This window comes from Papio anubis, chromosome 12 (assembly GCF_008728515.1).
Source record: "Papio anubis isolate 15944 chromosome 12, Panubis1.0, whole genome shotgun sequence".
NCBI classification, from domain to species: Eukaryota; Metazoa; Chordata; class Mammalia; order Primates; family Cercopithecidae; genus Papio; species Papio anubis.
Genome location: NC_044987.1, coordinates 46860049 through 46873864, shown reverse-complemented (window position 1 = coordinate 46873864; position 13816 = coordinate 46860049). Strand labels below are relative to the sequence as shown.

Genomic DNA, 13816 nt, shown 5'->3' with positions numbered 1-13816 from the left:
ATTTAACCATTGTGCATTTCCAAGTTCTTATCTGTTAACTGGGATTAATAATCTCTATTAAGAATTGCTGTGAGCATTAAATGAGATAACGTCTATGAACTTGCCTGACATAAAATAGGAGCACAGGGAGGGTACTCAGATTTTTATTGAATTTAAAGGTTTTGTCTTCATCTTAACATACAATACATCTAGAAGATAACAGGAATAATTATGGTAGTTGAATTTATTAAACAAGTTCAAAAATAGTTATGGGTTACCTCAGTGGAAAAAAGGGAGAAAGGATCCTATTAATGGAAATAATTTCAACGGGAATCAGAGGGGAATGCAGAGAATGAATTATATGGGTAAATGATGCCTGGGGCGTCAGAACTGATCAGGTCATGACAGAACATATCAGAGTAGCCTCAGTGGGTCTACTGGTGTGAAAGCAGATGCAGAATAATACAGAAGCAAAGTAAATAATACAGGAGACAGGCAGTCCAGGTTCTGGGAAGCCATTTATGAGTGACTAAGAAAGACTAATTGACAGTACAGTTGATATCAGGATTTAACTTCACTAGCAAAGAAAGGTTAGGCCAGGCATGGTGGCTCACACCTGTAAAACTAACACTTTGGGAGACTGAGGTGGGAGAATCACTTGAGGCCAGGAGTTTGAGACCAGCCTAGACAACATAGCAAGACCCTGTCTCTCAAAAAAATTTTAAAATTAGGTAGGCATGGTGGCATGTGCCTGTAGTCCTGGCTACTCAGGAGGCTGAGGTGGGATGATTGCTTGAGCCTAGGAGTTTAAGGCTGCAGTGATCTATGATCATTATGATCATGCTATTGTACTCCAGCTTGGGTGACAGAGTGAGACCCCCATCTCTTAAAAAAAAAAACCCAAAACCCCAAAAAACAAAAGAAGCTTAACAATTTCAGTGTAGTTCTGGTAGCAATGGCTGAGAAATGTCTTTGAAGGGGACACTTAAAAGTGTGAAGAGTGATGGCTTGCATGAGGCAGCCTTTCTCTTATTCACTGCTTTTCAGGCCTCCAGCTTTAATCACTCAGCAGCTTCACATGGCCAGATATGCGTTAGCATTCTAAAGATATAAGGGCTATGGCCAGTGTGAACTGAACTGTTGCTGTCACCCTTGACTAGGAAAGGCTGTATACTCCAGCTGTAGTGCAGAATTGGATTTCTGTAAAGGTCTTGCTAATCAATTTGCGAATGGGATCGGAGAGGTGCAGAGCCAGAACATTGCTCTACAAGTTATTGTTATAAACAGGAAAACATTCATATGGTTCAACCATGAAAATAATTAATTAGCTACAGTCTGAAAGAAGTTATAAAGACCGCTTGTTTTGGAACATGAACCCTCAAAGAGAGAGGGAGAGTTAGAACCATGTTAGATATTCTAATTTTTTATGCCTAGGGTTAATAAATAGTCTTGGATTCAACATGCTAAATAATTAAAATGAGTGCATCGTGAACAGTAGTCCTCCCAGCAGAAATATTTATTAAACACTAGAGGGTTAAGTGGTTTACAGTTAAATCACAAATTAACTACTTTTGAATTACCACATGATCTCTATTTCTATATTTATTTCAACTGAATTTTGAATCCTAATACTATATCATGTTTCTTTTCCAGATGTTTTCTCTCAAATCTAATTAAGTATAAATTCCTGTAACCTGAGCACATTCTCATTATGACTTTTGCTCAAGTACTGACTTCATGGATGATTTATTACCATTATACTCTACAATAAGCAATTTAAAGTTTCCAAAAGACTTGGCAGAGTATATACATAATATATACGTATTTTTTCATATTTAATCACAAATACCTAACAGAGTGGTTTCTCTAGTCCATATTCAAGTATTTTGACTGCAGTCAGATAGTTTATACAATGTGTCAAAAGGTAAGCAGCAAGTAGAAAAAGCAAAAATATCTGTTGTTCTTGCTTCTGTATGTCCTAAAACACCAAAAGTGACACACATTTAGAAGTAGTGAGTGGCACGATGGCTCATACCTGTAATCCCAGAACTTTGGGAGGCCAAGGTGGGCGGATCACCTGAGGTCAGGAGTTCGAGACCAGCCTAACCAACATGGTGAAACCCCATCTCTACTAAAAATGCAAAAATTAGCCGGGCGTGGTGGCGGGTGCCTGTAATCCCAGCTACTTGGGAGGCTGAGGCAGGAGAATGTCATGAACCTGGGAGGCAGAGGTTGCAGTGAGCTGAGATTGCACCATTGCACTCCAACCTGGGGGACAAGAACGAGACTTTGTCCCCCCCGCCAAAAAAAGAAGTGAGTGATGTTTTCTTCTCTTTTTCCTGTTTTTCTTGGTTAGAAAGCTTTAAACAGATCCACAAACATATACAAACACATGGATATACACACTCTAATTATAATTAGTTTAATTTTTTTGGGTTCACTTTCAGATGCAAACATGGACCAAGGCATAGATGTTGCAAACATTATGAAGATAATTGCATCTCTTATTGCATTAAAGTAAGTATATGAAAGTATGTACTTTATTAACAATAGGGAATGGGTATAGAAATAACTTACTTATTTAGAAATAATTTAAAAGTAAATGGAAAAGTTGACATTAATAACTGCTATCATTCTTTGAATCTGACTTCAAGAGATGAGAAATTTATGACAATAGGTGACAGTTTAGCTTCCAGTATTCACTTACCAGATCCTTAAATAATTTAAAAATTAGCTTATTTAAAAATTGGCTTACTTAAAACTTACGACATAGAAGATAAGATGGGATAACAACAAGGAAACATAAAGTCATTAAAATTTGTACTTTGTAATGTATCCTCATTAGAACTACATCCTAGAACAAGACTCCCAGACTGTGCTGTGTGCTAGCTGGATCAGCACTCACACACATACACTGTATGCACTGTGTCCAGTCTGGTACAATGGCATTTAATTTTGGACTTGTAAAACTATTACTTTTTTTTTTTTTTTTAAGCCATTGAGGTAACTGGAGCATGTCCACAGTTGCTCTACATTAAGAGAGCTAACTATGCCTGGCATAATTTCCTGACTCCCTAGTGGACTTGTGTACTAGCATGTCTCTCCCTCCTCCCCTGCCGTTGTGTTGTCCCTCCTCCCTTCCCCCATCACCACCACTTCTGGGAAGAAAGTTACTTTCTTTGCAGTCAGCATGGCACAGGTGGCACCACCTGCTGCAAGTTCTTTAGTTTTTTGTTTTTTTTTTTTTTTAAAGATGGAGTCTCGCTCAGCCACCCAGGCTGGAGTGCAGTGGTGCGATCTTGGCTCACTGCAACCGCCGTCTCCTGGGTTCAAGCAATTTTCCCATCTCAGCCTCCCGAGTAGCTGGGATGATTACAGGCACCCATCATCATGCCTGGCTGATTTTTGTGTTTTAGTAGAGGTGGGGTTTCACCACGTTAGCCAGGCTGGTCTTGAACTCCTGACCTTAGGTGATCTGCCTGCCTTGACCTCACAACACTAGGATTACAGGTGTGAGCCACCGCGCCCAGCCAAGTTCCTTAGTTTTGAATGGTGCTCTAACAGTTCCAATGCTGTAGAAAGTTTATGTTCTTCTTGCAATTTTAGTCTCTACTCAGTTGATGATGAGAAGAGCAGAGTTGTGCAGTATCCCAAAAGACAGCCCCTTTATGGTTACTCTAGAAAGGAGGAACTGTCCCACATTAGTGCTCATGAAGGTAAACATCTGTGACCCAGTGTTGACGGTACCATTTGCCCAGCCCACACTTAGCTTCACAATTCCCCAGAATGACCAAGGATAAAACAGTAGGGTTTTGTTTTGTTTTGTTCCTCGGTTATGCAATACTTTCTGACACTCTTTCCAAATTTGATTTCCTGCCTCAGTTTAAAGTGGCCGGAAAAAAAAAAAAAAAAAAGTAACATTGCTGGCAGTCCAAGTCAGCTGGTACCTGGATTTATTATTCCTTCCAACTGAACATGATTGTAGTTCAAAGGAAAGCTTTAGATGGGGATCTAAGAGAAGTATTTGGATTAAATCAGAGGTTATTTGAGAAATTTGGAATGGGGGAGGTAATATTAAAAAAAATTGTATGAGAAAGTTAGTGAGAATTTCCAAGCGAAAAAAAACTAGTGATTCTTTCAAATGTGTACCAGTACTGTAAACTTGGCAATTTATGTATAAATTGGAATACTGTATTATATCCATGAATGTAAAACTATTTGGAGACCTGTGGGTGAGGGCTTTAAGCCATACACATGGTAGCGAAATTTTTTGACAATGAACCTCATTATTTCAAAAACTTAATTACACCATATGTTAAATCACATCCCTGAGTAAATCCTCATATTAATTACATTGTCCTAACATTCTATACTGCATTCACACTAAGTTTTTCTTGGTTCCTTACACCTACCAGCCTCTTAATTGGCTTTATATTTTCTGTCTGAGCTGTCTGAAACGTTGTTCTCATGCTAACTTCTTCTCTTTTGGTTCTATTTAAATGTCACATCATTTACATGTCTGCCCTTAACATTTAATCTAATATAGATTGCCCTGTTAATGTCTATCCTAGTGTCTTGATTACTTCCTTCATAACATTTATTATAATCTTTTGTATTTGTTTACTTAGTTATTTTCTTTTCCACTAATGAACATGAAAGCTCCACGAAGGCAAGAACTCTGTGTCCTCCTCTTCACTGTTATCCCCAGCATCTAGTGTAATGTTTGGCACATAACAGGCATTCAGCAAATATTTTCTAAGTACATTAATGGGTGGATGAATAGTTCTCTTGAAAATAGTATGAAAAAGATTGTAATGTAATTATAATCCCTAAATCCTTAGATTATCATTATAAGGTTATCAGTGGCAAGATAGAAGTGTGACCATTTCATTCATTTAACAAATACTAGGCAATTTCAGTTAAGCAGATGCTTGAGAATTCACAGTAATTGATTGGACAATTTGATTTTATGTTTTAATAAGGTATTAGGTAGTTTCAGGTAAATTAACCAGTGTTTCCTCATAGTAATTAATTCTTTTTCTAGAAAAGAAAGCTGTAGTCCAGAAAATACAAACCTGACTTTTGGGCATACACTGCTAAGAATGTAAATAATTTTCCCATTCCAGTCAGAGTTAGAGAGGAGGAGGATGGGACACTGGTATTAACAATGTATTGGTTGAACTGTATAGAAAATACTATTCTTTTTGTTAATGTTTTGTGCTAATTGAAATTTTTCAGTTTAATATTAATTACTTATAGTCTCTCAGACATCTAAAATTCATCTTCGTAAATACGGAAATGAAATTGACCAATAATAGTCATCCTCTCCAGATCTCTTTTGCATTATGGACAGTTGAAGGAAATATAGAGAAATGTTAACAGTAAATTTGTAGTAGGTTTGCTTTTTCAAGTTTAATTTGATATACCTTAAAGCTACTCCTCCCTAGGGATGTTTTAGCCCGACATAGTGGAGCACATGAATGAAAACCTAGATATAATTATGCACTCCCTGCCCTCTGGAAGTTCTTCTTACCTGACCATTTTAAAAATTAGCACCAGAGGTCTGAACAAATAATGAAAATATTTTTCTATGAAAATAATCCCTACTCGTGCTAATCATTAAGAGCAGTTTTCTGTTAACATTTTTCAAGAGCATTTGGTTTTATTAAGTAGTTTTTGGAATTTTAGTGCTTTTGTATGTAAAACTCATTTGTGGTTTAGGAATTTAAAATCCTGATTATTGTCAACAAAATGTCAAGAAATGGAATTCTGGTACATAGGCAAGCTTGGCCAGTGCTTGTGAGACTTTTTAAGTCTTTGTAAATCAAAGAAAGTAAACTCATTCCAAGACTTCACTCTTATTTTTAAGGTAATTGTTTTAAAATTATTGTTTGAGGTTTTAAGGCTTTATTTTGAAAGTTGCTGTGATATAAACTTAGATTAAATTTGTTTTGTCTTGTTTCTATTTTGAGATGGTAAAATTCATATTCTATGAAAAACTTCAAAATTTGTTTGTAAATCAGATTTTCCTCCAAATTTCCTCTAGGGTTTCATCAGAATGTTTAGCGTGGGGTACTTGATCCAGTGCTGCCTCCGAATCCCCTCTGCATTTAGGCATCTATTTACACAGCCATCTCGGCTACTTTCTCTCTTCTACAATAAAGAAAACTTCCAGCTTGGAGCTTTTCTTGGCTCTTTTGTTAGTATATACAAGGTAAGGCTTTTAGAAGAGGAAAGAAAAATGGGAAATAAATAACATTGCTATTGTTAGAATGAGAGATGGCCTTAGTTCACTTATTTTTTAATGCTTCTTTCTGGAATATTCATAGATACCTTGAACATAACCAGATCTATACAATGTATTGGGAAGTGAGGGTGCAGAAATTTCTTCTTTTAAAATATTATTTAATATACTTGAACATGTAGACATGTTTGCATTTAGATATGGTATTAAACATTGTCAGACTCATTTTCTTTTTCAGTACATAGACACTCAGAAAATATGAATTTTTTGGATATTTCCAACATCAAAAATGATATTAATATGCCTGGTTTATTTGTTTTTTTAATCATATTTACTGCCTGGTTATTAGTTTAAATGTATTTCAGATCTTTCTAGCTGAAATAAACACTTGATAGAATCGGTGAGGATTTTCTGTTGTAACTTATATAAGCAATGACTTATGTTCCTTATTCCACCCACTCCCAGTTGCTACTACACTGTCTCAAATAACCAGAGTTCACAGTCTTCCACCCCATTCTGTATGTTCCTATAAAAGTGCCCGCACATATATAAGCCTACACCTAAACATATATGTAGAGATCATTCTTAACCTAGTACTCTGCAACTTTATGTGATGGCCTTTTGCATAATGGAGTCACTAGTATGTAAATCATATTTTATAAAACACTTAAAAGATTCTTAATCTGAATATAGTCTCTAAATGGTAAAGTGTGTTAATTAATGTTGACCTAACACATGGACATAAAGATAACAACAGAAGTCACTGGGGGCTTCTAGAGGAGGGAGGGAGGGAGGGAGCAGGGCAAGAGTTGGAAAACTAGTGCCTGGGTATCAGGATCAATCATACCCCAAACCTCAGCACCACACTTTATACCCCATAACAAACCTGCACGTGTATCCCCCGAGTCTAAAAAAAAAAAAAGTTGCAATTAAAAAAAAAAAAAGAGATTAGAACATGTACACACACAGAGGAATGACCACACGAGGACACAGGGAGAAGGTGGCCATCTGCTAGCCATGAAGAGAGGCCTCAGGAGGAGCGAACCTTGAGCATACCTTGATCTTTGAACTCCCAGCCTGTATGACTGTGAAAAAAATTGATTTGTTGTTTTTTTTTAATCTACAATCACAAATTGCTCACTTTTGCCGTAATTTTACTCTATAAAAGATATGTGTGGCCGGGCGCGGTGGCTCACGCCTGTAATCCCAGCACTTTGGGAGGCTGAGGTGGGCGGATCATGAGGTCAGGAGATCGAGACCATCCTGGCTAACACGGTGAAACCCCATCTGTAATAAAAATACAAAAAAAATTAGTCGGGTGTGGTAGTGGGCACCTGTAGTCCCAGCTGCTGGGGAGGCTGAGGCAGGAGAATGGCATGAACCCGGGAGGTGGAGCTTGCAGTGAGCCGAGATCGTGCGACTGCACTCCAGCCTGGGCGACAGAGCGAGACTCCGTCTCAAAAAAAAAAGATACATCTTTTGAGCACAGGGGTTGTGGCTCATTTTGCAGGAACATGCAGCAGGCATTCCAATATGTCTGACTAATGAATTAAGGACATTAAAGGAGTGTGCATTTTCGTAGATGGGATTTGTCTACCTTCCCTCTGTCTACAAAAAATATATATATATATTTCATTCATATTTTATTTCTTTGAATAAGTGTTAATGTATATTTTAATAAATATATTGAAAGAAGGATATATATTCTGTGGGTATATATATGTGTGTATATATATACATGCACATATACACACTTTTTGTTGTTAAACTCAAATAAAATTAATGATGGGAAAACTGAATTCTAGAATTATTTAGGGTAACATGGTCAGTGTCATTTTCTGTAAAAATTTACACATACAAGATAGGTATGGATAAAATATTTTGAAAAGGAAAGGAGGAATAATAAACTATAGATAATGGATCACTTGTTATGAAATATTACTAATGTTAAAAACATTTTCAATATGGTTTGAATAGGAAGCATTACTAATGTATTTGAATATATAAGAGTTAAGGACAGATTATTGGTAATTGCATGTTTATATTCACATTTAAAAAAAATTTCTCACGTTACAGCATTTGTATTTATTCTTAACGTAAACTCTTAACTATTTACATGTGGATTATCTCCAACATTTTTAGCCCCAGGTTGGTTATTCCCTACCATCTAGCATATCTCAGAGTGTGTTTTGTTTTGCTTTTTTATTTTTCATTTCTGTTACTATTTATTTGCTTAGGTAATACGAACAAATGGTATTAAACTAACAAAAATACAACTGGGTCAGAAAATTTCAGAAAATATTCATGTGGTGTGTTCAAAAACTGTATGTGATTTTTCAAAAACAAATTGCCCATGCTATAGTATCTTTGTAAGAATGTTAAGAGAAGGGCAGGCAAATAAACCTTGTTTTTTCTGTTTCTTGGTGAACTGACCCTTTTTTAAAAATTTGGTAAGGTTCTTCTTTATCTCTGGTAATATTCATTGTTTTATAGTCTACATTTAATATTAATAAAACTACTTCAACTTTTTAAAATTATCGTTTGATGTAATAATGTTTCCATTGTTTCACTTTAATTTTTCCGTCTTCATTTGAAAAACTAGTTTCTTTTAGGCTGGAGAGAGTTGGCCCTTTCTTATAGAATCTGATCATCTCTGTCTTCTAATTGGCATGTTTGTACTGTTTACATATAATGTATTATATGTAAACATATATAGTTTATAATGTGATTGAGTTTAAACCTACTTTCATGTTGTTTTGTGTTTGTTCCTTTTTTTTCCTTCTTTTTTTTTTTTTTTTTTCTTTTTCGGCCTTCTGGATTGATTGTGTATTTTACTATGGCTCTATTCTATCTTCATGATTGCCTTATTATTTGTGCTTGCTTTCATTTAGTGACTGCCTTAACATTTTATAATACACATTTTTAATGTATCAGCCAATCTTCAAGTAATGTTATACTACTTCACATACAGTGTCAGACCTTACAACACTGTACTTTGAATTTCTCCTTCCCATCCTTTGTTATAGAATTTAACATTTATCATTTATTTTTATATGTGTTATACACTCCACAATGCGTTGTTACTATTTTTGTTTTAGATCAGGGGTCAGCACACTTTTTCTGTGAAGAGCCAGATCATGACTATTTTAGGCTTTGTGACCATATGGTCTCTGTCATAACTACCCACCTCTGCTGTTACAGTGTGAAAGCAGCTATAGACAATATATAAATGAATGAGTGTGGCTGTTTCAGTAAAACTTTATCACACTATAATTAGAACTTTGTATAATTTTCACATCGTAAAATGTCATTCTTTTGATTTATTTTTCATTTATTTAGCACTGTAAAAATGATTATTAGCTCCTGAGCCATATAAAAACAAGTGGCAGGCCGGATTTGGCTAGTGAGCAATAGTTTGCTGACTCCTATTTTAGATAGTTAATTAACTTTTCGTGCAAGTAAATATAAGAAAAATATGTCTTCTAAATTTACCTTCACTTTTCTATTTCCAGAACTCTGCATTTCTTTTCATAGTTCTAAATTTTTGTCTCGTGTCATATTCCTTCTATCTTTAACATTTGTGTGAGCTCAGATCTGCTGGTGATGGATTTTCTCAGCTTTTATTTGTCTGGAAAAAATATTTGTTTCATCTTCAGTTTTGAGAAATATTTTCTCTGGGTATAGAATTGTGGCCTGACAGACTTATTTAACCAGCATTTTGTTCTTGTTAAAATGGGAATGATGCTTTTCTCAGCATTCGATAGCTAGGCAAAGTGGAATTTATGGATTTATTTTGAAAAATCAGTGCAATAAAAATATTATGTGTAATTTCTTAATAGAGTCTATCCAGAGTAATAACTTTATAAAATATTATTTTTCATAATTTTTCCAATCACATATTCAGTTTGATTTAGATAAGATCACTAATTGAACTGCAAGGTAATCTGATGAATTGATTCGTTATAGTTGTTTTTGTTTTATGCTTTTGTTTCTAGAAATGAAATAACTGTAGTCATTGTATTTTCTCCTTAACTAGGGTACTAGTTGCTTCCTGCGCTGGATCAGAAACTTAGATGATGAACTACATGCTATTATAGCTGGTAAAGCAATAATAAAAAATGAATAGTTATTATTGTATTAATCAGTGGTAGGAATGAATTAGAAATACCATCCAATTCATCCAATTTCTATGTATCTTCCTTTCTCTATTGTAATAGAATCCCAGTTGAGGCACTTGTCCAAATACTTTGTGATGTTCAACATATTAAGGCACTGTTGTCATCTGATGTTTTGAGTTGACAGTGTAATGACTTGGGTATCTGTCCTGCTATAGGCCATAAATCCTAGCGAATGTGTCACAAAAGAACGAAAGCCTTATAGTTACCATATAAGTGATTAATGGAAGTTCAAGTAGATTTCATTGAAAATTCTATTTTTACCATGAGAAAATGGCATATATTTTCATAATAACTTTTTAAAGGACCTTAATCATTTTATTAAAAAATCTAAATATTATTTTCCATAAGTGTAATATATTGTTAAATTAAATAGATAATTTATCAGGTATTTATTAGGAATAATCTTAGTTATTAGTATTCGACAACTCCTCTCTTCCCCTGGCCTTGGTTTTCCATTTATAGAATGAATGAAAGCAGTGCTGTGGAGAGAAGTATTGATAGCACTAAAAATTGTTTGAACTATTTAATATTAGAAGAATATATGAATAAATATTTCCACTTAAAATCAAAATGATACCAAAAGGCTTTGAAAAATTATTTTTTTTAAATTGTATTTGGCAAGACCACTCCTCTTTAAAGTTAAAATAGAAATGTAAAGCTTCTTGTTATACATAAATCAGAACTGTTTATTTCTAACTCTGAATATCAATTTTTAAATAAAAAAATATGCAATAATAACTCACCCCATTTTAATGTCATCTGGTGTATTACTGTCCTTGATTGTGTTGTAACGGAGGTAGTGCTGATTCTGTGTAACTGAATTTACATTTCTGATGACGTAATGCTAAATAAACACTTTGCGATCTTATCAGTTATTTCTTATTTCTTGTTTCAGGATTTTTGGCAGGTATATCAATGATGTTTTATAAAAGCACAACAATTTCCATGTACTTAGCATCCAAATTGGTAGAGGTAAGCAAAATTTTTATGCATGAAAAGTTCCAAAGAATATAAAGCTTTTAGCTGCTGACTGTTTTAACAGCAAATATATATCCCAATGGCAAAAGTAAATTTTAATCCTCTAAAAGTATTTGCAAAGTTGATTCCCCTGTGTTTGTCTGTGTATGTGTGTTTTTCAAATATACATTAATTATAGAAAGAGTAGTGTAATTAACCTTCATGCACCCATCATGCAGCTTCAACAGTTACCAGCATTTGCCCAGTCTCCTTTCATCTACACTCCTCAACCCCACAGGTACCGAATTGTTTTAAAGCAAATCCCAGACATTATATCATTTCATCCTTAAAAAAATCTCAGAGTAGACTCCTTAAAGAATAAAGGCTAAAGGCTTCTTCAAAACAAACAAATCAACAATACCTCAGTATCATTATCATACATTAAAACCCTCCCAGTAATTCCATAGTAATATAATATATCCAATTAGAGTTTATGTCTTCACTGATTATCTTATAAATATCTTTTTACAATCATTTTATTTTAATCAAGTTCCAAACAAAGTTTCTTTTAGTTTATAATAGTTACCCCCCTACTACTGCTGCTACAGCTTTTCTTCCTCCTTCTCCTCCTTCCTTGACATTTATTTGTTGAAGATGTAGGTCATTAGTTCAGGGAATTTCCCAAATTCTGAATTTTGCTGATTGCATCCTCACTGTTGTTAACATGTTTATTTAACTCATGAATTTTAAAAATTGTTAGATCTTGAGGCCTAAGCAAATTCAGGTTTAAATTTTTATAGGCGGTAACAGACATACTTCACATTTGCTGTGTATGTGAACTTTCAATTGCATGACGAGGCACAAAAATGTCTGGTTGTCTCTCTTATTGTAATGCTAAGATTGATCAGTGGGCTTAGGTGTTGATAGAGCCAACATAAGGTTCCCCAGTAGCCTTTTAGCTAGTGGTTTTACCAGCTGTTAATAATCACTGGGATTTATTATTTCATTAAGGGTTGTAAAATGATGAAAAATACTATTATTGTTTGTTCATTCTGTGTTTATTAGCTAAAATTGTTCTAAAAGCATTTTTCATTTTCAACTGTTTGGTTACTCTGAAATATGTTGTTCTGGGAAGTCAAAATAAAATGCTTGATTACTTCATTTTTAATTATCAGTGTTTAGAATGAGTTAGTACGTTAGCATCCTGCAAAGTTGACCAATGAGTCTTTATTTTTAAAGTATCATTATGAAGATTTGGAGTTTAACATATATGTTTTATTTTAACCCATTGCAATCATTATGCTCAAATTGTTCCCATATTTGGCCATGAGAGCTTCCTTAAGTTGACTCCTGTTTGTTGTAACATAACACCATTATCTTTGATAGCTTTCTTGCTGTAAGACAATATATTCCAGGCTCATCTGGGACATTTTCTGCCTCAGACATAGAATCAGTCTTCTCTGTAATGGCTCCTAGTTTGTTTTAGTGGGAAATGGTATTTAAAGATTTCAGTCCGGGTACTAGAGGTTATTTGCTCCCAGGCTAGTTACTGATTCTTGGCTTTCGCAGTGAACGGAGCTAGAGAATCTCCCTCCCCTTTCTTCTTAGAGACAGAAAATACATTTGGAGCATATTGATATTTCTAATTCAAAGTTAAGAGTATAGATTTTATTTAACTTGTTTAATTACTTGCTTTACCCAAATATGTGCTTGTGTGTGTGTGTGTGTGTGTGTGTGTGTGTGAGAGAGAGAGAGAGAGAGATTGAGAGAATATATACATCATGAAATCAGGAAGACAGGCAGGAGCCAGATCATGTAGGATTTTAAAAGCTGGGGTAAATAATTTATTTTTTTTTTCTCAGTGCGCTGGAAACCACTGAAGAGTTTTAAGCATGGAAATGACAGTATTTAATTCACATTTTAAGAAGAACATTCTGGCTACTATATAGAGGGAGGCAGGACCGAAGCTGAGAGAACAGTTAGTCTCTGTCAGGAGATGGTGCCTTGCACCACGATGGTAGCAGCAGAGATGGAGAGAACTACACAGGTTTGGTGTATGTTTAGGAGTAGACTTGACAAGACTTGCTAATGGAGAGGAAAAGGGAACTGAGAGAAAGAAAATAATCCTTAGGTGGCAAAAATATATTCTTTAACACAAGAGGAAACCAATATTGAGATCTAGTTTATTAAAGGGGTTTTACAGCGAAGTGGCCAGAGTTTTTTAAGGCAAGCAATGGTATCTCTCCCTTTCTTGTGTCATCAGGCCATATCTGATCCTGGCAAAAGAAACTGGCATATAAACTGTGCTGGTGGAGACTTTAAAAGAAAAAAAATTTAAGGAGATTAGAAATTTAAGCTTGCTATGTCCTTTTGTGGAATTTGTTGCTCTGTTGTAATAGACAATCATTTTTCTATGATTGAAGTTAATTTTATATTAAAATGCTCTATTACTGTACAG

At 34.7% G+C, this 13816-nt stretch overlaps 1 protein-coding gene across 4 annotated transcripts in view; it reads left to right on the top strand.

Annotated features, from left to right (window-relative positions):
• TMEM135 (transmembrane protein 135) overlaps window positions 1-13816 on the top strand; it is a 255633-nt gene that overhangs the window by 237463 nt on the left and 4354 nt on the right. For all 4 annotated transcript variants that reach the window (XM_017948833.3, XM_017948832.3, XM_017948831.3 and 1 more), the window contains 4 exons: window positions 2427-2496; window positions 6026-6193; window positions 10260-10323; window positions 11297-11373. In XM_017948833.3, coding sequence (XP_017804322.1) covers window positions 2427-2496; window positions 6026-6193; window positions 10260-10323; window positions 11297-11373 — 379 coding nt within the window. The remainder of the gene's footprint in view (window positions 1-2426; window positions 2497-6025; window positions 6194-10259; window positions 10324-11296; window positions 11374-13816) is intronic.